We start from the raw sequence: 22164 nt of genomic DNA on the forward strand, positions 1-22164 counted from the left end.
CTGGGAAGTGTCCAGAGACCAGAAGCTTGAAAAAAAAATGGGGGGTGGGAAGGAGGTTGGAGCAAAGGACCCAGGGATTGAACAAACCACAGTTTTGTTGAGAGAACAGAGTTCAAGATTATAGTGTACCCAAAGATGCATCTTGGGTCCTTGCTCTGTATTCCTCCCCTGTAAAAAGCAAACAGGCCAAAGGCTGCTGTCCTGGAGAATACTCCATTTTAGTTCAACTCATTAACTATTCATGGAGTACCAGTTCCCTGGGGTACCTGTGTGTCTCCCAGGGCTGCTTTTCAGATCTTGAAGGGTCCTTAGAGACTGCCCACCCTCAACTGACCACACATACCCCACTCCTCACAAAAGTGGAAGAGAAAGAGATTTAGCAGAGGTGAGGGCCAAGCACTTCTCACTTTACCCACTCAATCACACGTACACGGGGCAGACGTTTCATGCCATGATTAAGACATCTGCGTCCCATATCAGATGCTGGAGTTCTATTCCCAGCTCCACTCCTGATTCCAGCTTCTGGCTGTTGCCCATCCTGGGAGTCAGCAGCTGATGGCTCAAACACTTGGGTCCTTGTCACCCACATGTGGGTTTTCCCACATGGAGTTCCTGCTCATAGAGTCAGCCTGGCCCACCACCAGTGGCTGTTGGGAGTATTTGGGGAATGAACCAGGGAGGTCTCTCTCTAGCTCACTCACTCATAAATAAATAATTTCATGCATATGCACACACACAGCACAGAAAATCCCACACATGTGCAGCCACACAAACACCAACCAAGTCAGAAGAGAGTGGCCGTAGTGGGGTCCCATTTGACAAAGAACAACGAACATGACAAATAAGAAGACCTCCGTGGATTTCAAACTAAATTTTACTGTCCATGTGAGCTTAGGAAAGCCACATGAACTTTGCTGAAAACAAGTTCAGAGCTGACAAAAATCAACTAAAATAAGAAATTTTGGTCAAGGATGACAAATACCCAGTGTATGAGCTTTCTTTTCCTAAAATGTGCCTTGGAAAGACACTGGACACTTTCCCATTAAATGTTTGCCTTTGTGGCATTAAAACCCCTCTTGCTACTACCAGCTGTTTCTCCAGCCAGCTACCAACTCAGCTTAATTGGAGTTGGTGTGCAAGACAAAAATGCTATTTGCCACCCCCAAACTAGATTCCCTCTGAGGTGCTTTCTGGCCCTTTTGAGACAAAATATCCCCTGATCCCCAGCATCTACAGGGCTTTTTGGTTAAGAGAAAAGCAGTTAATACCTAATACCCCACCCAGGGCAACATATCCAGGCATGCCAGCCTTCTACACTTAAAAGACCTTCAACTGCTTTTTTGTTAGGTCTTGTTTAAGTTCTTCAGTTCCCCAAATTCTTTCTGCCTGGTATGTCCAATCATGTAACAGAAAACAAATCAAAAATCCCAGGGCAATGAAAACCTCAATGTGTTCCTCTGCCCAGGTTTGACAGGCCCTCCTGACTTCTTGTAGAAGCTGCCGTAACAGCTCCAGTAGACACAAAGCCTTTCACGTCTCTGGCCTCTTGCAGCTCACCACGTATCTACGCTCACTTCTGATGAGCCTTTCATTGCCATGGTTCAGGCCAGAGCCTCCTTCCCATCAGAAATCCTCAGTGCTTTCTAACTCCTCTGTGTTAGGGACTTGGAGCCAGAGGAAGCTGCTGCAGCCTTCGTCTCATCTGCTCCCCTCCATCCCGTGGGTCCTCCACTGACTTCCTGGGCCCGAACTGGCCCCTTCTCTACCCTCTGCCCTCCCGTTTCCACCCCTCCAGACCCCATCTCCACTTGCAGAAATACCCTCCATATTTCAATTCCCATCTTGCTTCAAATGTTATTTTTTCTTCTCATGGAAACTTCCTGGACTTCTCTACCCTGGACACGACATCTCCCCCAGTTCACACTCTTCCCTTAGTAAGAAAACTAATTTTGTACCAAGTCCAATGCCAATGGCGGGAAGAACCAGCTACTCCCCAGATCTTGCCCTGTCCCCAGTTGTGATGAAGCAGCTGCCCCTGAATGACCAGGGTTAGCACTGCTCTGGTTCGTTCTCCTTTCTCGTGGCTGTGTGTGGTAGCTGTGTGCCTACACCGTATCTTAGGGCTTCCTAGTGAGCCCATTGCTGTATGAATGCAGTTGAGAAGGAGATTGTCAAAGATCAGATTCTTCCTATTGGCACTAAGGAGTCCCTGCCCCTGCACGCTAGGAAATGCTCCACAGAAAGACAGGGACAATGGAGCCACACTTGCTGGGGTCTTTTGTGCTCAGCATTGCCTCATTCCAGCTGGGAAATGAGAGCAATGAACAGAAGGTGTTGCCTTCTGTGTGACTTCTCTACCTTGACCCCAGGGAGCCTTCCAGGACTCAACCTGGAGGTCCTCTATTCCTGGTTTCCCTGACAGTCCCTGACCTTTCAAGGCCAGCAGAGCTAGAGAGAAGCCAATACAACCTCTAGTAGGTTTCAGCATTAGCAAGTTATGGGCCTTGCTACGTTAATAATAATTATAGAACCACGCTCCCTCAAGTCCAGGAACCAGAAATTCCTTAACACAGTCCATGTGCTTTCCAAAATGACCACTAGGTGTCGCTCTAGTGTAACTAAAGACAGCTAGCTTTGGCGCCAGTATCTGCGCTATCAAAGCTGCCACTTACATTGAATTATCAAACAGCTGTGCTTCTCAGAACACATCTAGAACAACTTGATCCATAGCTGGCTTGCTTCTCCTTCAGTACTTAAGATCTTAGCCATTCCAGCAGACCAAAGAGCAGTTTTAGTTTTTTACTGATTTATATTGGTATTACGAGTTGGAACTGCATCAAACTGACATTTAAATTCAAAAGTGAGCACCAAATATTGATCCATTCACTTTCCAACGACTTTGTACAATTAAAATGTTTTTTGGCTCCTGTACGCTGAAGCCACAGAGGCCATCTCTGCCCAGCTGGCAATTTTAAAAAGAAGAAGAGAACTGGATGCTTTATAATAGCTCTTAAAACACTGAAATTGTCCAGGTCTGGCACTAAAGACAGATAAGTGAACACATTCATCAACTTTCCCCACTTCTCCTTTCTCAAGGAGAAATATTGTCTAGTGTGTCTATTTCAAAATGCCCAAGACCAAAAATGCTGCTGCCTATACCCCAAAAGTGTGAGAAAGAAATTCTGGAGAAATCTTTTTGCCTAACTTCACACATACAATTGAGAAGAAGATGGCAGATTCCGGCAGGAGTCACTGTTTACTCTTTGCACAAAAAGGGCTCCCCTGATGAATGCACAAAGCCAGGAAGAAAAGAGGAGTCAGCACACAGTCATCCCTCAGTCCAGTAGCTCAGGGGCCTGACTGATTGTACAGTGGTTGGGAGAGAGAAGAATGGAAATCAGTTCCCCTGCTTTCCAGCTATGGAGTGCTCAAGGCAGGATTCTAAATACAGTCGTTTTGCACTTCAACCCCTAAGTCATCCTGTTATTTCTCTGCCTCCATTCCCTCTTCTGCTTCTCCTGCAAGAGTTTCCAGGGGTCGGCGATGTGGCATAGTGGGCTAACCCTCCACTTGGGGCACCAGAATCCTGTATGGGCGCTGGTTCAGGTCCTGACTGCTCCACTTCAGATCCAGCTCTCTGTTGTGGCCTGGGAAAGCAGTAGAAGTTGGCCCAAATGCTTGGGAGATCCACATGGGAGATCTGGAAGAAGCTCCTGTCTCCTGGCTTCAGATCCGCACAGCTCCAGCAGATGGAAGACATTTCTGTCTGTCTCTCTGTCTGTTAACTCCACCTCTCAAATAAATACATTAAAAAAACTTTAAAAAAAAAAAAAAAAAGCGTTTCCCATGCCATGCTGTCAATCAGGAAGGCCCTCACCGCCCAGGGTTTTCGATGTACTTGAAAGATACTCTGTTCAGTAAAATAAGAGGCACCCAAAGGCAAACATGGCATATTCTGACTTAGGTGGAAGCTCCAGAAGCTGTTCTCACACAGGTGCAGAATAGAGACTGGCATGGGAGGAGGTGACCAAAGGGACTGCAGAGAGGGTGGATCCTGGGATGGCCGTTGCACAGTAGGAATGACTTCTCATGTTCTATAGCACAATAGGAAAACTATGGTCGACAATTACTTGTGTATTCCAAGTGTTCCCAGCACGAAGAAATGATATATGTTTGAAGTAATGCATTTGCCAGTTACCCTGATCTGAATTGAAATATCACACTGTATAAATTCGTACAATTATCATGTGCCAATTAAAATGTTTTCAACATATTTTTTAAAGTCCAGTGCTTTTTCTCCCTAGCTGGAGTTTGAGCACAAGCTCCTGTCCATGGGCTGCTTTACCAGTCAGCAATGAGTTCATCACTCAGTAGCAATGACAAGACAAGCAAGAGGGTTTTTAGCTAATGTGCTGGCCACATTTGATATTCACTCTTGGATATACTCTCTCTTGTACTTGAGGCTGTCCCTTTACTTATCAAATTTTGGATTCATCAGTTGAACACTTTCACAGTCCTTCCTATCTGATCACAGTCAACCACAAAGAATAATACCCACCCTCACCATGTGTTCCCCATTGGCTTAGGGCTCCAGGCAATTAGGGGAAGCCATGAGAGTAGTTCAAGTAAATGAAGCAGGAGAAGTACCAGGTATCACTTCTGGACTGAGAAAGAAAAAATCCCCTTTGCCGTTTTTCTGGGCTCTTCCTTTCCTTGTTCAGCAACCAAGCCCAACCCTGAAAGTTCAAGATGATGAAGTCTCTGTTCCTGGGTCCCTGAGGTATTGTGTGGAACAGACCCCTAACAGACATGTAATGTGAGTGAGAAATAAACTCATGTGCTATAAAGTTGCCAAGATACTAGGTTAGCACGTCACTTAAGCATAACTTAGCACACCATATTCAAGGCATGTGCCTTATTCTGCAGTCAGAAAGTATTATTTGAATTTTTAGATATTTAATGAGCTACTTAAAATAATTCACTTTGGTGAGTCAGTGAAAGATGGGCTATGGCAGACTCATAACACTATAATCCTAGTACTTCACATGTGATACATTCTGTTTTGAGGCAGAGGTACTACTTAGATAAAGTTAATTTTTTGGGAATGGTGGGAAATCACACTGGCATCATTACTTCATCTCTTCAAACAACAAACATCTCAAGACAAACTAATTCTGATCCAACACAGTTTATTCTTTTTTTAATTTTTGTCCTCAATTTTCAATGATCAAGTATTCAAGATGTTGTAAACCAAAGTTTATTAGTACACTGACAATAGATTTCATTAAACACAAGGAAATTACACATTTTTAAATTACCCTAAGAGGTTTCCAAATAAATACTCATGTTAAAAATCAAAAAATCAAATCCTTTTATGTAACAACTGGAAACAGCCTTTCATTGCAAGCATACCTCTACACACACACACACACACACACACACACAGAACACACACTTCATTAAGATCCTAGAGCCAGCTTATTTGACACAGTTATTATACTATATTTCCTTAAATTAAAAAGTTAGAGGTTGACCCTCCTGATTCGTGCTTCTAAACTAACATTTGGGGTATGGGATAGAGGTATGTATTTTGAGAAAAATGCCCACAATCAAGTCGTATATCAATGATTCTTGCTTTTTACTTCTAGATACAAACTTTAAATAACTTTAGCTCACCCCTTTGGTTTAATATGTCCCTGCAGTTACTTTACTTTTTGAGAATATGTTCTTCAATTTTAACTTGTAAGAGTAGAATACCAGAAAAAGACAACACTTCCAAAAACCCAGTGATAACAATATCTTACATGGGTATAAGCTTTTTGGAGAAGAAATAAGAAAAGATTATCTGAAATATTTTCACCTCTCTCTGAAATTATTTTTAGCATCTAATTATTCTTGCTAAAATAAATATCAAAAACACTGAGTTTTCCATAGAAGAGTATCCCCCTTACACGCTTCCTTTCTGTAGTGTGGAGTGCATGAATTAACTGTTGAAATGCAAGTAGTGGGTGCTTGTTTTCTGGGAAATTTTCCAGATTTCCAAATGGAAAGCACATGCAGCCCCTATCAGTGAATTACTGTGAAGTCAGTGGAGAACATGCATTGTTAGATATTTTTAGCACCAAGGCATTTTTTTAGTATTGCTAAAGCAAACAGCTAAGGAGAGTTTTTATCATATTTGACCCTTCCTAGGGGTGAGTAAAAATGAAGTGTTGAAAATTCCAATGCAACAAGTAGTCTGGGACAGATACAGCCAGCAGCATCCCAGAAGATGAAGAAGAGAGAAAAAAAGAGAGAAGATAAAGTGCACAAGGCAACTAACCTCACCTGCCAGCCACAGGCTTCCTTACTATAGACGGGGAAACACAAACGTGTCAAGCTACCTACAAGTTGGTATAACAGAGAATTACCAAACCTGCAGTCTAGGCGATTCTGAGTTCTATAGTATTTTGGTATCCACTGCTACTCAGAACACTCAGTATGCACCTATGTGTACATAGTTGTATTCATGGTGTGTGTCATCTGGATGTCCTAAGCACATACACAATCACAAAGTGTAACTGGTACCAGCCTAGAATGGCGCTTGTCTCCTGCCCCCAGGCACACTAGAGAATTCCCACAAATGCTTCAGGTCCCTTCAAACCATGAAGGTTCTCTTTGGTGCACAAAAGGTTGCTACAAAACAGGCTGCAAAAAGAAATTTTCTGGATCCCAGTCCACCAATACATGCACTCCAGAAATGCAAACTAAAGAAGCATATCCTTGGTGGTTGGTGAAGATGTAGGACAGCCCTTCCCTCCACGGGGCCCTCCACCAGGTCACTCCCTTCTTGGAACACTTGCAAGTGCATGCTGCAGTCTGTTGTCACAGCTTCTAAAGGTAACAACTGCATCGATGGTTAGCTATGAATTTTGTATACATTCATTTGAAATATTTATTAGGAATCTTAAAATTCATATCACAAAAATACCAATGAATATGCTAATATTCTGAGAGAGAAAAAAACATACACCTGAAACCCCCAAAGCTCAGATTCAACAAATCAATACTACCTTCCCTCATAATGTTTCTTTCTAGAAACTCTACTGTTGACTCAATGTCACAATTGAATTTGTTCTATGTTAAACATGAACTATAAATAAATATTTGAGGTATGTTATGAAAAACAATTTGAATGTAACACTTGGCTAAATACATGTAAATTTACTTTGAAAATCTAGTTAAACATTAAATGTTGATGTTTCCTACAGGTTTTTTTTCTATTTACACAAAGAAATTTTAACTTCTGCACTCTTTAGAAACAGCAACACATCCAAAAAATGAAACATTTCAACTTCACTATTTTATTATCACATCTTGCTTTCATTAACCAAAAACTACTGTATGCATTGGGTAGTGTAATAAGTGAATAACGCAGAGAAATCTTCACCCTGATTTTATCATTCTTTATAATGATACACAAGGTATTTTGCCACTCTTGGCTTCAGTTTTTTATGTATTGAAAAAACAGAATGAAATCTTTGCAAGGTTATTAAAGGGATTAAAATGATGTGTATTAAATACTTGACAAAATGCTCTACAATCAAAACACAAAAAAAGTTCACTTTTTCTTCTCTACTCCCCTTCTCGCCTTCCACCAACATTTTTCACTGTATTTAAGAACTAAATCCACCAGCAAAGAAGAAGGAGTCCATGATGATGAAGATAACCAAGAGGATGTGCTTCAACCACTTAATTCACCCTCTGGGAGCTGCTAAATTAGTAGGCTGGACTCAAGGATATTATATTTGCATATTAAAGCCAAATAATACTGTGACATAGAGTATATAAAGGAATAAGATGACCTTCTGCCAAACAAGTAATCCAAAGCTACACTCATGGAAAGTGGCAATGAAAGCTAATAGTGGCTGTGACCAGAAAGTAACATGATCAATTTATTAACAACCATAGATTGGCTTTGTATACACAATTCAATGAAATCATCTACAAAACAGTCACTGTAATTGGCCATGCACTACTTCAGTGCTCCCACCAGATGCCAAAGCATTTTGGAAACAACTATCAATTGGTACATATTCCAAAACTTCATTCCCTCATGATTTTTACTGCTTAACTGACGTTCATTGACAACACATTAATGACACACCTGCTATTTATAATTATTGGATACTTTAGGAAGTACAATATTAACACTGTGATGCACATTTCAGGCCATTTTCTTTGGATTCTGGCCTGATCAGCAAGAAGGACTTCATGAAGTAATAGATGACAGTCAGGCAAAATGGTACTTGACAGTTAATTGGTGCATGGTCAATGGCTGCACATCTGGATGACTGTTCAAGGTAGAGAAGGGGCTAGAAGAAGGCTCTCTAATTGCCCGCTGGTGAATTCAGCAATCTTAGCTACCAAATAAAGTGTCAATCCCACCAATATCCTGTTATTGCACTACCTTAATGATCACAGGAAAATTAAGAAAGCATCACCCGTTCCCTACCTACACATCTTTAGTTCCAACAATAAAGGAAAACTTCTGAAGGATCAAGATCTCCCGTAGAGGGCAAAGAGCAGCCCTGAGGTCTCACAGTAGACATCAGGTCGATCAGCAGTGTCTTCTGAACACCTTCAGTGTGTGCCACCTTGGCTGAAGTTTGACAGATACCAGTACACTTACAATCTTAGCCAAGCAAGAATGTACGCCACTTTAAGAGCCAAAAACCTAAGACCCAAAGGGAAGTCCTTGTCACTTGAAACCACAAACTCCACCCCTTGCAGACATGATTCAGTCCAATAGAGAAAAACCACCACCACAAATTGCATGTACCAAAAGAACCACTTGACCATTTCTAGGTAGAGAGGAAAATGACCCTTGACCTAGGAATAGTCACACGATTCCAGCTATACAGCCCAGCAAAGATGGAAGTCAAGGGCAGGAATCGTGGGGCCATCCCGCAATCACATCTCTTCCATGAAAGAGTGTAAACCAGGTGAGGAAAGAAACATGGTCCAAATTAGCCCTACACGATCACAGGTGCCTTGGCAGAAATCTCTCATAATTCTATTGGTATTTGGATCTTACAGTCCCCAACAGCCAGATCTCATAAATTCACCTGCTGGCAGTCACTACCCTAAGCACCATGTAGAAAGTGTTACATGTGGTGCCTAAATCAAAGTGACATGCGGGGAGGTACTGATGAGAATGACGGATAATGAATCCAAAGGGCATGTAGGAGCCGAAAAATCCGCTGAGACTCACAGCAGGAAGGTGACAATAGGAGGGGATCAAAGAAGGGTGCACCATGATTCCAACTCTTATCGAGTGTGACAGAACAGTTTATCGTCAAGAATTCTCCACCATCACTTAGAATCATATGCTGGGTCCAGCTTACAGATCTGCCTCTTCCTGCATTCAAAGTGATTTTCATATCCCAGGGTCAGCTTTCCTGCTCTAATGACTCATTGTCAGAAGCAACACAGCAATTTTCTGTATGAAAAAAGAAAACAACATGGATTTGCCAGTGCTTTCAAGATCCTGGTCTTACATCTCTGGAGTCTGTTCTCTGACTACTTTGACTGTGTAGCTTATAATTCCTAACTATCCTAAAGAATTCAAGACATTTTTGCAGCAATTTCCTTAGATGAGAAAGCCATCTGTTTCTCTTTGTATTATGCATCTTAAATTACAATTGTGGGCCATCTTGTTTAGCACACAGGTTTTAGAGTCCCTTATGAAAGAATACTGGAGTTTTTATTCAAACTATCAGATTCATGATCAGCAGCCTCTTTAACTACCTACAATAGGGCAGACAGACTAAAAGAGAATGTGTCTTGGGAAATGATGTAGCTGCTCCTTCTACGAGGCTATGCACATGGTTCCTTTGCAGCATTTAAAAAGTTCTACCTGATTGAAAACTCCGCTATGGCTTAAAAGGCTACTAACAGTACTTTAGGGAATGCTTCCCTTCTTCCATTCAAAGATATACCTGCTCTATTCTCAGGAAGCCAAAGTAGCCTGCTGCACTTTCATTTTTCCCATCAAATTGCATAGTTGAGTCAAATGCATTTGTGCTTTGTAGCAGAACTCACAGTAGGTGTTCGTATCTAAAAACCTTGATGTGTAAGAGTCATGGTCAAGCTCACCATTGTTTGGAGTGTATACTAAGGAGATGCACCACCATTACCTTTCCCAGATTTGGTTAACCATGTACCTCGACGTCATACCATACTGGAGCATGAGCATTGGGTTGACAGAGCAGAAATGCGAACAAATTTAGCTAAACTCTCCTCTTGGAGAAGAGAGGGGCGAGGCTCGCAGTCTTGTTGAGGTATGCAGCCCTCCTCCGATAGTGGCTGAGTATGCTGAGTTTTGTTGGTTTGAGGATTGTGTCTGTAGAGGTTAAAAAAGGAAAGAAAAGAAGGCACGGGTGTTTCTCAAGTCGCCATATTGAACTCAACCAACAAAACCAAAGTCTTCATTTTCAAGCTTCAGGAGGGAGCTATAGGGCAGCGGGACTGCCTTCCAGCCCCGGGTCTGCACAGGAACTGACTGCTTCTGGGAAGGGCCCCGGATAGGTCTGTGCCGTGCAGTGGATGCCCTTCTGCAGAGCTGCCTCTTCGTGGAGTTCTCCCTGGGTGCTGAAAGCGGGACACGATCTAGTCCGGGCGTACTTCTCAGCACCGTGGGGCTGGCCCACGAGCTCACTCACGGTGCTTAGGGGGCGCTCTCTCCACCTCTGCCTCTGACGGCCCTCCTCCTTGTATTTGATGGAGTACCAGGCCAGAAAGATAAAGATGAAGCCGACGAATTTGAGGCCAGCCGCCAAACCAAAGTAGACGAAGCGAAAGGACGTCACGTTGTACTCCCAGCAAGAGCCCTGCACTCCGCACTCCTGCTGCCAGAGCATACAGGTGGTGTCGATAACTGCTCCAAAGTAAATTGGGGTCGGAATGTATGCTACAATTGAGGAGAAGGAGAAAAAATGTCAAGATCCAGCACATCTCAGAGGAGAAAACAGATCGGTAAATGAGCGAGGCAAGCTCTAACACCAGTTGATAAGCCTGATTTTCTTACAAGAGTTTTTAAAAGATGAGTCACATCTTATCATCCTGTATTTACCATAAAAGCATTCACTGAGTGGTAAATACTTAAAAATCCTGCAGTTTGTAATTCAGAATGCATTAATGATTTTAGTCATAAAAATATCCGTTACCTGTATATGCACATTCAATCACTACCTGTACACCTTAGATAGATAGAATTTTATTTGTCAAATATCCTTCCATGATACAAATGCAATTAAAGAATAATTAAAGACTCTTCTTAACCTTAAAAGTGGAATTTTGCCATTAATACTTAGGAGACTGTGCTTAAACTTTTATTGCCACCGCAATTCTGTGGCCTTAGCTCTCATGGGTTGGGTTCCCGTCCTTGGATATAGGAAGAACGTGAGAAAAGCCTTGTCTCTCAGAAGCCAGTTAGCATATCAAGCAGCACCTTTGTAAAGGTACTTGAGGTGTGGAAATCATTATGGCATAGAGTTCATCTCTGAAGCTTAGGAAACATTGGAGATGAGCAGTAACTTCACTGTTTGGCCTATGATTCAGACATAGCTTTATTTTTTCAAATATGTATTTATTGATCTGAAAGACAGAAAGATGGACAGATGGAGAGCTCCCACCTGCTTGGTCACTCCCCAGATGTCATCAACAACCAGGGCTGAGCCACACCCAAATGGGAGCTAAGAACTCATTCTGTGTGTCCCACACGGATGACATGGACCCAATTACTTGAGCCACAACCATGGGCTCCAAGGGTGCACGTTATAGAAAGCTGGAGTCAAGAGCCAGAGGTGGCACTGAACCCAGATTCTCCAGTGTGGGACACAGCTGTCATAACCACCCTTTAATCCCTAGGCCAAACTCCAGCCCCTAGCCATTTCTTTAATATCTTAAGAAAATATGCCCACTAGTCATCTTTCATCGTATGCTTATTTTCTTTGCCAAAACATGCCTTAGCCCCAACTTATTCTGTGGGCAAATGTCTATCCCTCCTTTAAACTCCTTGCTCACTGAGCTGCCACTCTATTCCCAGTGCATTGTATTAACTATGTATTAACTTTGTATTCACCATGTATTAACTATGTATTAACTTTGAATTAACGATCACAGTGTTTAATCTGTTTGCCTCTCAGCTCCTTCATGGCAAGGACTATGCCTTTTTGTCCTTTGCATTCCAGGACCTCTGAGCACAGCCCAGGGGTCCTCAACAAGACTGTGTAGAAGGAGGTCATGGATGTGAGGGACCCAGGGAGGAAAGGAAGAAAGAAGAGGGAAGGAGAGAGGATGATGAACACCAGCCCAGAAGGTTGTGAGTGATGTCTTTTTAAGGAAGTTGTATTTATTTAAATTGAGGGCTACCAATAGAATTAAATTTTAACATTATGAAAGCATTTTTGCTTTGGAAGTTGGGGAATTGAAAATTGGCTTGTTGGCCTGACTACCCTTTTCGCAATCAGTGGAGGTGAAGATCACATTGAATTCAATACTAAAAGCCTGAAATGCTCTCCTCCCACTCCTTCCTGCTGCTGCAGTATGCACCTGCTGGCTTACCTTTACCTTCAAATCCACATCAAATCGCCCAGCCCCAGGGCCACTCCTCCAGCAAAAAGAAAAAGCTATTTTTCTCTTTTCCTATTCAACAACCCCATTGGTGAACAAATTTCCATTTCAATATAATGCTTTTTACTTTTCAGTGAGTACTATAGGGCACACTTCTTAACAATTTCTGAATGTGTCAGAATTTCCTAAAGCAAGCTTGCTTTTAGAAATGATGCCTTTTGAAGTCTTATTAGTACCACAAAGCAAGCCACCAATGAACTGACCCTGGAAGCATTTCATCCTGGAGCTCAGTAGAAAGTTCTCTTTCCTGAGAGACTGAGCCGCCATCACACTGAGGATTACCAGAGAGGATTACTGCTTCAAATGCTCAGAGGAGGCCATTTTAAATATTTTATTCTTCAATACCAAAAACACATTGAATCAAAAAATCTGAATTTTTTTTTCCTCCTGTTGACAATGGTACTGATTACAGGGGATGGGGGAGACAGGCAGGGAGTAGCAGCTGACTGTCACTTTAGAAAGAAAACATCAACTTGGTGATGAGGAAGCCAATTGTAAATGCACTGAAATTGGTTAAGGGAATGAGTTTCTTTGTACGCTTTCTTCCCATTCATGGTCCCAACACTTTACAGGTGACACCATGCTTGTAAACATAAGGAAAGGGGGTGAACATTTAGCAGAGTGGTTAGGACTCTGGCTGGGACAGGACACCCCATATTGGAGGGCCTGGATGCTGTGCCCAGTTCTGACTCCAGTTTCCAGCTAACACAGACCCTAGGAGGCAGCAGTGATGGCTCAGGTAACTGAGTTCCTATCACCCACATGAAAGACCTGGACTGTGTTCTCAGAGCCTGGCTCCCAATTTTGGCCTGGGCCAGTCCCAAATGTTGTGGGTCATCTCTTGGTCTCTGTCAGATAAATTAATTAAATTTTAAAAAAATAAGAACAATATTCTGCCTACACAATGAACTCTTTGGTTTTTCACACTGACATAGAACTAATGAGCTTCTCCTATTAAGAAAATCTATACAAGGCAGTCCTTGTATTTTATTTGGGGAATTTTTTGAATTCTTTTCGGCCAGCGCCATGGCTCAATAGGCTAATCCTCCTCCTTGCAGCACCGGCACACCGGGTTCTAGTCCCAGTCGGGGCGCCAGATTCTGTCCCGGTCGCCCCTCTTCCAGGCCAGCTCTCTGCTATGGCCCGGGAGTGCAGTGGAGGATGGCCCAAGTACTTGGGCCCTGCACCCCATGGGAGACCAGGAGAAGCACCCGGCTCCTGCCATCGGATCAGCGTGGTGCACCGGCCGCGGCAGCCATTGGAGGGTGAACCAATGGCAAAGGAAGACCTTTCTCTCTGTCTCTCTCTCTCACTGTCCACTCTGCCTGCCAAAAAATTTTTTTCTTTTGCTCAGAAAATTTGACAGCTATACTCTTGACCAATAAAATTACTAGAAAGAATTGAAAATTTCATAAAATAATCACCAGTTTCTTCTTCTGCTTTTGTGTTAAAAAGTATAGAGATATCAAAACATCAAGAAAACAAACAAATTTTAAATTTCTGGCTGTACTATTTCTTATGGTACAAAACTCTGGGGAATTCTGCTCAAGTGTATATTCAGAGTGAAAAAGGAACTAACCTAAAGTTGGTTTGGTTTTGTTTCAACCCAGGGAAGAACTTGTCAACTTTAAGTTCACAGCAGAAAGTGGTTAAAGTGCCATCTTAAGTGTTAAAGTGACCATATGAAGTGTCAAAGTGATCATATATATAGAATTCAGTATTAAAGGGATCATATAAATGAGATCAAGTGTCTTGTAATAATAATACATAGAAATAAAAAGGAGAGAATGTCCCAACATGGGAAGCAGTCCACAAGGCACACTCATAGACTGATAGTCACTTTAAATAGCACTCTTACCTCAGAATCAGCCCTTAAGGCACTCTGGTCTGGCTGAAAAGCCCATGAGAGCATTTCAGGCATGGAAAGCCAAGATACTGTGGCAAAAAAAGTCCTACATGAAGGATCTCCTTGAGTGAGACCCCAGTGGAAAGAAGGGGCCATCAAAGAATGATGTAGTTTTCTCTGAAGGAGAAGAAAACTTCCACTTTGCCTATGGCCTTGCCTAAATACTGATGGAGGCTGTGGACTCAAAAGACTTCCATAGCCTTGGCAGCTCATGGCAAAAGCCTCAGGTAATCACTCATGTCATACATAAGGGTGTTAATTATTAAATTAATAGCAGGAGTCACTGTGCACTTACTCCCCATGCAAGACCTTTGTCCTGATTAGTTGTACTATGAGATTTAACTGTAAAACTTGTTCTCAAACAGTTTTTTATATTTTGTATGTATGTATGCTTTACTTTGTGTGTGAAGTCTTTACCTTGCATAGAGGTGGTCTTCTGTGCATAAAATTAATTGAAAATGAATCTTAATGGTGAATGGGACTGGGAAGGAGAGAGGGAGGAGGAAGTGGTGAGGGAGTGGGAATGAGAGGGCAGGTATGGTGGGAAGAAACACTATATTCCTAAAGATGTGCTTATGAAATTAATACTCATTAAATAAAAGGTAAAAAAAAAAGTAGTAGATTGTGGTTAAGGGAATCTGATCAAGCAGAAATATTAAAATACAAAGCATCTATTAAAAAAATCACAGCAGAAAATAGGAATTTGTGTTCTCACCACTAAGCTGTAAATCCCTAGCTGCTAAAAAAAAAAAAAAAAAAAAAAAAAAAAAAAAAAAAATTTCCTAGCTGCTACTGGTGACAAAGGACTTCATTTGCAATTGAAAAGACACAGAGAAACTGCCATCCACAAAGAGGAACTAAAAGCCACCCTTGGAAATTCAGGAACGTACCAAGTGTTCTCAACAAAACAAACTGCATCCCCAATGCGAAAGGTCTCTCCTCATCTTCCACTGATCTACAGTGAAGGGAAAGAAAAAAACATTTTAAAATAGTGCCAAGAAAATGAATGTGGAATCAAGCTTATGTTATGCAGAGCTAGGAACTAAAGGAAAGCTGGGCCCAAACATTTAACCACTAGAATTTCTGACAACAGCCAAGCAAGATGACTGAATAAAGGGGTAGCCCAAGAGATGTTGAATAATGCTGACGGTCTCTTTATAAATACCGGTAAAGGTCAAAGGCTGTTGTCTGAAGAGGCAGCAGCTGTTCTAACTGAGCTTCCCAAACCAGTTCTTTTTTCTTAATTTTTGGAGTTTTATCCCAAATACTGCATTCTTTTTCTCTGTTCACCTCTAGTTGCCAGAATGATAGGTGTGCACACTGAAAATGACTCCCATAATTCCTTATTAGGACAAAACAACCAGAAAATGTAAAAGCACAAGTTAAAAGCCAAAGAAAGAATAAGTCCCTCTCAGACATCTGTTATTTTCCTAAAGCATTTGCTCTGAGCAATTCCTAGATGGCAGGAGGACTGGAGTCCTTTAATTGTGTCATTAGCAAACAGTCAAGGACTCCTTTTTCCAGCCTTTTGGGTGAGAAGCCAACTAGTGGTTCGCCACATCTGAGCACTATAAAATGGTGGCCTTCTGTGGGTTATTTAGATTCTGTAGAATTAACCTGAAAAGATTTATATCATTTAAGTGAGGGAGTCTAGTAATGATTCATGCTCTTTTCAGTTGAGGGAATCCTTATCCTCTCTAAACCATTCACATAAATGTGTGCTTATAAAATGGAAAATGTCCAAGGTGCAGTGTCCTTGTTATCTTCTCCCCGACTTATTTATTTCTCATAAGAATTTGCTGGGTGTTGCACGGGTGGTTGTTACGTCCCAAATATCTGCTAATTGAGGAACCTAGTGAGTAAACCAGTGGGTTTCTCATGCACCAATATCTTACATTCCAGGCACAACTTTACCAAGAGAGTAAAGTACAGCTCACTGCCTTGCTAAGCAGTGCCCAGCACTGTGGTGATCTAAAGAGCCAAAAGGAAGGATGAGGGTTAAATCACTTCTTCACTCCCTTATGGCACAGTGCCCCTGGTCTCCCTACAGGTACCATGCTCTCACTTTACCACACTGCCCCTTCTGCCCACTGCAGGCTTTACTGCAAATACCAAAACACTGATTTGAATGTGACAGTGTCAACTCTTTTACAAGAACAAAAGTAGCTTCCAAGTCCCCTTATAAACAAACAAACAAAAAATCAGATAGGATGAATAATAAGGCAAAGAGGGCACGGCTTAAACAACTGAAAATCACCTCTCCCAGGCTACTGTTTTCTTGACTCATCTCCAGAACGTTATACGATAGGAAAACAAGTGAGCGCAGCATTTGAACTGCAGGCTCAGCATAAATCATCATGGATCCTGGAGGTACAGTATGAACAGCCTACAAGGTTGCAGATAACAGCCTTTGTTGTATGCATCATTTAATAACTCTACCAACTGCCTTCCTGCCTTTCTGTGGGTCTGGCTTCTCATAGTTAACACAGTAATGATTTTTAGCTCCTAAAGATGGACCTCATAGGGCAGAAAATACAGGAACAAAAAGCACCCCAAAGAAGTTTCAGTTAACAGTAGGACCAGAACCTAACTAATAAAGAAAGTTCCGGAATATGAAATGGTACAAATAGCCTTTTTGTAATTGTACTGATAATATCTTCCTTTCCTTTTCACATTTAACTAACAAAAGCCTACTGCTAATCTTGTGATTGATCAGAAGATTTGTTCAATAGATGTTGTCCTAAGAACTTCAGGAGCAAACGTCAGATAAAGAAGGGATTTGCGACTACCAGCCCAAAGTGCCAAGCTTCCTGTCAAAGAAGTTTCCATCCAAGTGACATCAGAATGACCAGAACCAACCCTAAAACCTGTCTGACAGTCTTCCCTAACCCTCTAGTCCCCCAGCTTCCTGCTAACTTGCAAATTATGGAAAGCACTTTTGAGACTAAAGTTGTCTACTTTTTCCCCAAGAAGCCGGACTCTTGAGTAAACCTCAACTCTCAACTCTCGTCTCTGGTGAATTGGCTGCCCAACATTGAGTAACCCCCATCTAATTTTTGACGGTATCATCTTCCCTTTCGGATAGCAAAAAGCTGACTCTTTGTAAATTCACCTGGCAAGTGTCTGAACATTCCTCCATACAACTTGTTTTGCCCGCCTCTCTGCTCTGCCTCATGGGCCCACATTCTGGAATCTGCCTCTGGCAGTTCTAAGCACATCACCCACCGAAGAGGTGGGATGCAGTTCTCACCTGAGTGTTACTATGATGGCTGATGGCTGGGCGCATGCTGTGATGAAGGTGACTATGAAAAGAAAAACTAAGAAGGGGATAAGGGTATTGCAGGCGCGTTTACACTTCCCAGACAGAGCATAGCCATTCTCATTGAGATAAGTTTTAACAATGACCACGCGGAGCTGACCACGCTGTCCCACTGTGGGTGGAGTGATCACTTGTCGGCTTTGGACACAGGTGCATTCTGTGTAATTCCGTATCTAAGTGAGCAAAATAAAGGTCAATGTGCATCAATCAAAAGTAAAAGGTAGCATAGGAATATTAAGACAAAGTTAACATGTTCTAAGACAACCCTAGTATCTAAAAAATTAACAATATTTCATTGATAACACCTTCCTTACTGATAACAGTAAGAATTTAAAATGTGTATCTTAATGATGTTAAAATCTGTTGGTCAAAATTGTTTAGACCTAAATTTTTCTAAGAAAATTTCAATACTCATTTGTATAACACTCACAATCCATAGGCTCATTTTTGGTTATAATTAACTCCTCGACTCTACAATTAGAGAAACTTCTTAAAAACAGGGACCCAGGGGCCAGTGCTGTGGCTTAGCAGGTAGAGCCACCACCTGCAGTGCCAGTATCCCATATGGGCACTGGTTCTAGTCCCAGTTACTCCACTTCCAATCCAACTCTCTGCTGTGGCCTGGGAAAGCAGTAAAAGATGGCCCAACTCCTTGGGCCCCTGCACCCACGTGGGAGACCCGGAAGAAGCTCCTGGCTCCCAGCTTCGGATTGGCACAGCTCTGGCCATTGCGGCCAACTGGGAAGTAAGCCAGTGGATGGAAGACTCTCTCTCTCTGCCTCTCTTTCTCTCTGTGTAACTCTGCCTTTCAAATAAACAAATAAAAAAAAAACTTAAAAACAAACAAACAAAAAAAAAAAACAAAAAACCAGGGACTCAGAGGTGGCTGTTTGGTGATTTGGTGCAACAATTAAGATGTCACTTTGGATGCCCACATCCCATAAAATAATGCACAGTTCAAGTCCTGGCTACTCAACCTCAGATCCAGCTTCCTGTTAATGTGCACCATTAGAGGCAGCAGATGATGGTTTGAGTATCTGGGTCCTGGTCACCCATTGAGAGGCCAAGATTAAGTTCTGGGCTCCTGGCTTTGGTCTGGTAGAGCCCTGGCTGTTAAGGACATTCAGGGAGTGAATCAGAAAATAGGAGACCTTTCTCTGTCTCTCTCTTTCTCTGTGTGACTCTCTCAGAATTTCAAGTAAATATAAATAAATAAGTAAACATAAAAAAACAAGGACCCAACCATATTTTTATCTGTGCTCTTCAGAACACCTAGCACGATGCAGAGCATAGAGTTCCCTATAGGGAACGTCCATTAATGTTAATAAATGCAAAGAATTCATAACACAATCATGAAGAAGTGTGAAGAAGGAGTGCTATCAAATCATCTGTACTCAAAGGACTGCTCGTCTTTTCAAATACTTATTTATTTTCATCTACTTAAAGGGCCAAGAAAGAGAGAGACAGAGACACAGAGAGAGGTCTTCCATCCACTGGTTTACTCCCCCAGTGCTCACAGAAGCTAGGGCTGGACCAGGCTAACACCAGGAGCCAGGAACTCCATCCAGTTCTCACACATGTGTGGTAGGGGGCTCAAGCACATGATCCATCATGTGCTGTCTCCTGGGAAGATGTCATTATCTGCCATCTTAATAAAAAACTGGATCAGAAGCAGAAGAGCCAGAACTCAAATTGGCCTTCCAGTATGGGTAGCAGGCATCCCTAATGGCAGTTTAACCTGCTGTACCATAATACATACCCCTGCTGGTCTTTGTAAAAGAATGAGGACCAGAAGATGCATTGGCTCCCAAGGAAGGACTTAGCCACTGGGAAGTGCAGATTTCAGGGTCTGTTTCAAGTTGGTCACACACTGGAGCTCACTAACTGTACAAGTATAAAGGGGGAACCAGCCACAGGAATTCTCCATTTATCACTCTAGTGTAAAATTCAAAACTCACAAATGACACTTCCTAAAAATTCAATGATATAATCCCTTATTATCTGCACAAAACAAGCAAACACACTTAACTTTTCAATTAAAGCAACTTTCTCCAATCTGTTATTACACAAAGAATTAAACCAGGCTCAGTGAAGAACTGTGTAGGATATGAACACCTTCTCCCACAGCATTAGAACCTATTTATAATTCACAAGGAAGGGAATTCTCAAAATAGCCTATTCTTGAACTGACAGAAATATCTTTACCCTGAAAGTCTTTAAAAGGTCTGAACTAAGCTGATGGTCTTGAAAAATGACTACGGTCCATCTTCACAGATGCCCATCACGGAGCTACTTTCCCATTCTCTCCCATCAGTACCAAATGTGGCCACCCTGACTTTCAAACCTATCACAAGAGTCCTGCAAAGGGAATGAGTGCAACACCTAGAACTCAACTTTGTCCAGTACCATTGAGTTGACACAACATGTAACGTGGAGAGGGCTGACATGGAATCAAATCTCTAGACCCAAATGCCCCAGTCGTGCCTGGGGAAGTGTGTCTTTGGTTGTCTAGTGGCTAGGATTTGGTGCTTTCGTGCCTGGGGAAACAATGATGGTACTGCATAATATTCCTTCCTCTAGGATTTGATCAGAGGTATTTTGTAGGTTATTTGGAGCCTCTTAAAAAAGGAGACTGAAGTCATCATGAGTGCATATGAATTCTGTCACAGGACACTGGATTCACATCGGAAGAGGAATGTAGGGTTTATACTTACTCCAGTGCTAAGGTTACCACTATTGACACAGCCAGCCAGACATGGATTAAAGTATGTGATTCCATCTGATCCACAGACTGGCTCATACTCATGTATCTTACAGCCACAGTTCACATTGCAGCTTCCTGTCAGATTCCTATGGGGCATGGTGAGAGAAGGTCTAAGAGAGAAAAAAAGCAAGCCATCAACAACATTTATTAAAACAAACCAGTAAGAAAGTGCTTGGTGGTTACTCATTTGTCCATTCCAGAGAAGATATTCCCATCAAATCAAAGCTGTGGCCCCACGAAGTAGCCATTTTCAGTAATTATTTTTATGACTTTAAGACAAAACATTTCAGCTTTCTGAGAGTACAGTCAATGAGTTTTTTCAAGTTGTCCATCTTGCCTCAGTTTTGCCCTCTACCTTGGTACAGTGGATCAGGTCTCAATGCCTGGCCTCAGCAATTCTAACTCTTGTATACCTATTTGCTTACTGGAAGTACTTGCCCCCATGTCTTAACTAAGCTGAGCCTCAATTTCTCATTACTTTCAGTTTTATTTTATTTTAGTTGACACATAATACCCGTACACATTTGTGCCCTGCAAGCTAACTTATGTATGTGTACATTGTATAATGATCTGTTCAGGGTGATTATCATATCTTTCACCACAAACATTTGTCAATTGCTTTAGCTGTAGAATATAGAAAGTACTTTTCATGACTGAATCAATAACATCACTGAGAGTAATAAACACAGGCTCCATCCATCACAATTATTAGTGTAGGCTCCCGGGACCAAAATCTTTAATTGTGCTAGAAAAACTTATTGAAGTAAGACGTGGGATTCTAGAAACTCAAAAGGAAGTGACTGTTAAAGATTAATTAGGAAGCACATCACTGGTTTGGAGAAAGATTAAACAGTTCTTCTCTTGGGTATATGGATCTGGATTCACAATGAAACATGGTAAGTTTTGTTTTTCATGACATGTATGATACAAAAACAAGGATACAAGATTTAGGGAAAAAAAACCTGTAAAAAAATCAATTCAGGTTGCAAATATAATGAGGAAAAAAGGCAAGTAAGGACACAGGACTAAGGAGAGAAGTGTACCAAAAATGGCAGTGGGGGAACAGAGGCAATCAGATACTCCAGGAGTCCCCCCCAGAAGGAAGTAAAAGGCAGTGCAGTCCACCCAACAGTCCATTTTTGTGACCACCACTGCTACTCACCACTGATTAGATGCTGTTCCTAAAGCTACATGAGTCAACAATAGCAGACCCTTCATCCATCCACCTAGCCGTCCTTCTATCCATCCATTATCCATCTACCCATCCATCCTTCCATCCATTATTCATCCATTCAGCAAACATTCTGGAACAATGGTCAGGTGCCAAGACTTATCTTGGCAGCATCTTTAGTGTTGCTTATTCCAAGGCTTTTCTCCTCTGGCCTCTTTCATAAGCTGATAACTGAATCCTCAAGTGAATGTTTTTTTGTTTTTTAAGATTTATTTATTTATTTGAAAGTCAGAGTTACACAGAGAGAGGAGAGGCAGAGAGAGAGAGAG

General features: G+C 41.9%; 1 protein-coding gene across 3 annotated transcripts in view; it reads right to left on the reverse strand.

Annotated features, from left to right (window-relative positions):
* Positions 1-5172: 5172 nt before the first annotated feature.
* The window catches only part of SLCO5A1 (solute carrier organic anion transporter family member 5A1), a 183987-nt gene continuing 166995 nt past the window's right edge, over positions 5173-22164 (reverse strand). For 2 of the 3 annotated variants that reach the window (XM_051844559.2, XM_002710462.5), the window contains 4 exons: positions 20615-20774; positions 17832-18073; positions 15472-15536; positions 5173-10951 (listed from right to left, as the gene is read on the reverse strand). In XM_051844559.2, the coding sequence (XP_051700519.1) occupies positions 10494-10951; positions 15472-15536; positions 17832-18073; positions 20615-20774 (925 nt within the window). In that variant the 3' untranslated portion in view covers positions 5173-10493. The remainder of the gene's footprint in view (positions 10952-15471; positions 15537-17831; positions 18074-20614; positions 20775-22164) is intronic. The other variant, XR_011389128.1, reaches the window with a different exon arrangement.

The sequence above is a fragment of the Oryctolagus cuniculus genome, chromosome 6, assembly GCF_964237555.1.
Source record: "Oryctolagus cuniculus chromosome 6, mOryCun1.1, whole genome shotgun sequence".
In the NCBI taxonomy this organism is placed as follows: Eukaryota; Metazoa; Chordata; class Mammalia; order Lagomorpha; family Leporidae; genus Oryctolagus; species Oryctolagus cuniculus.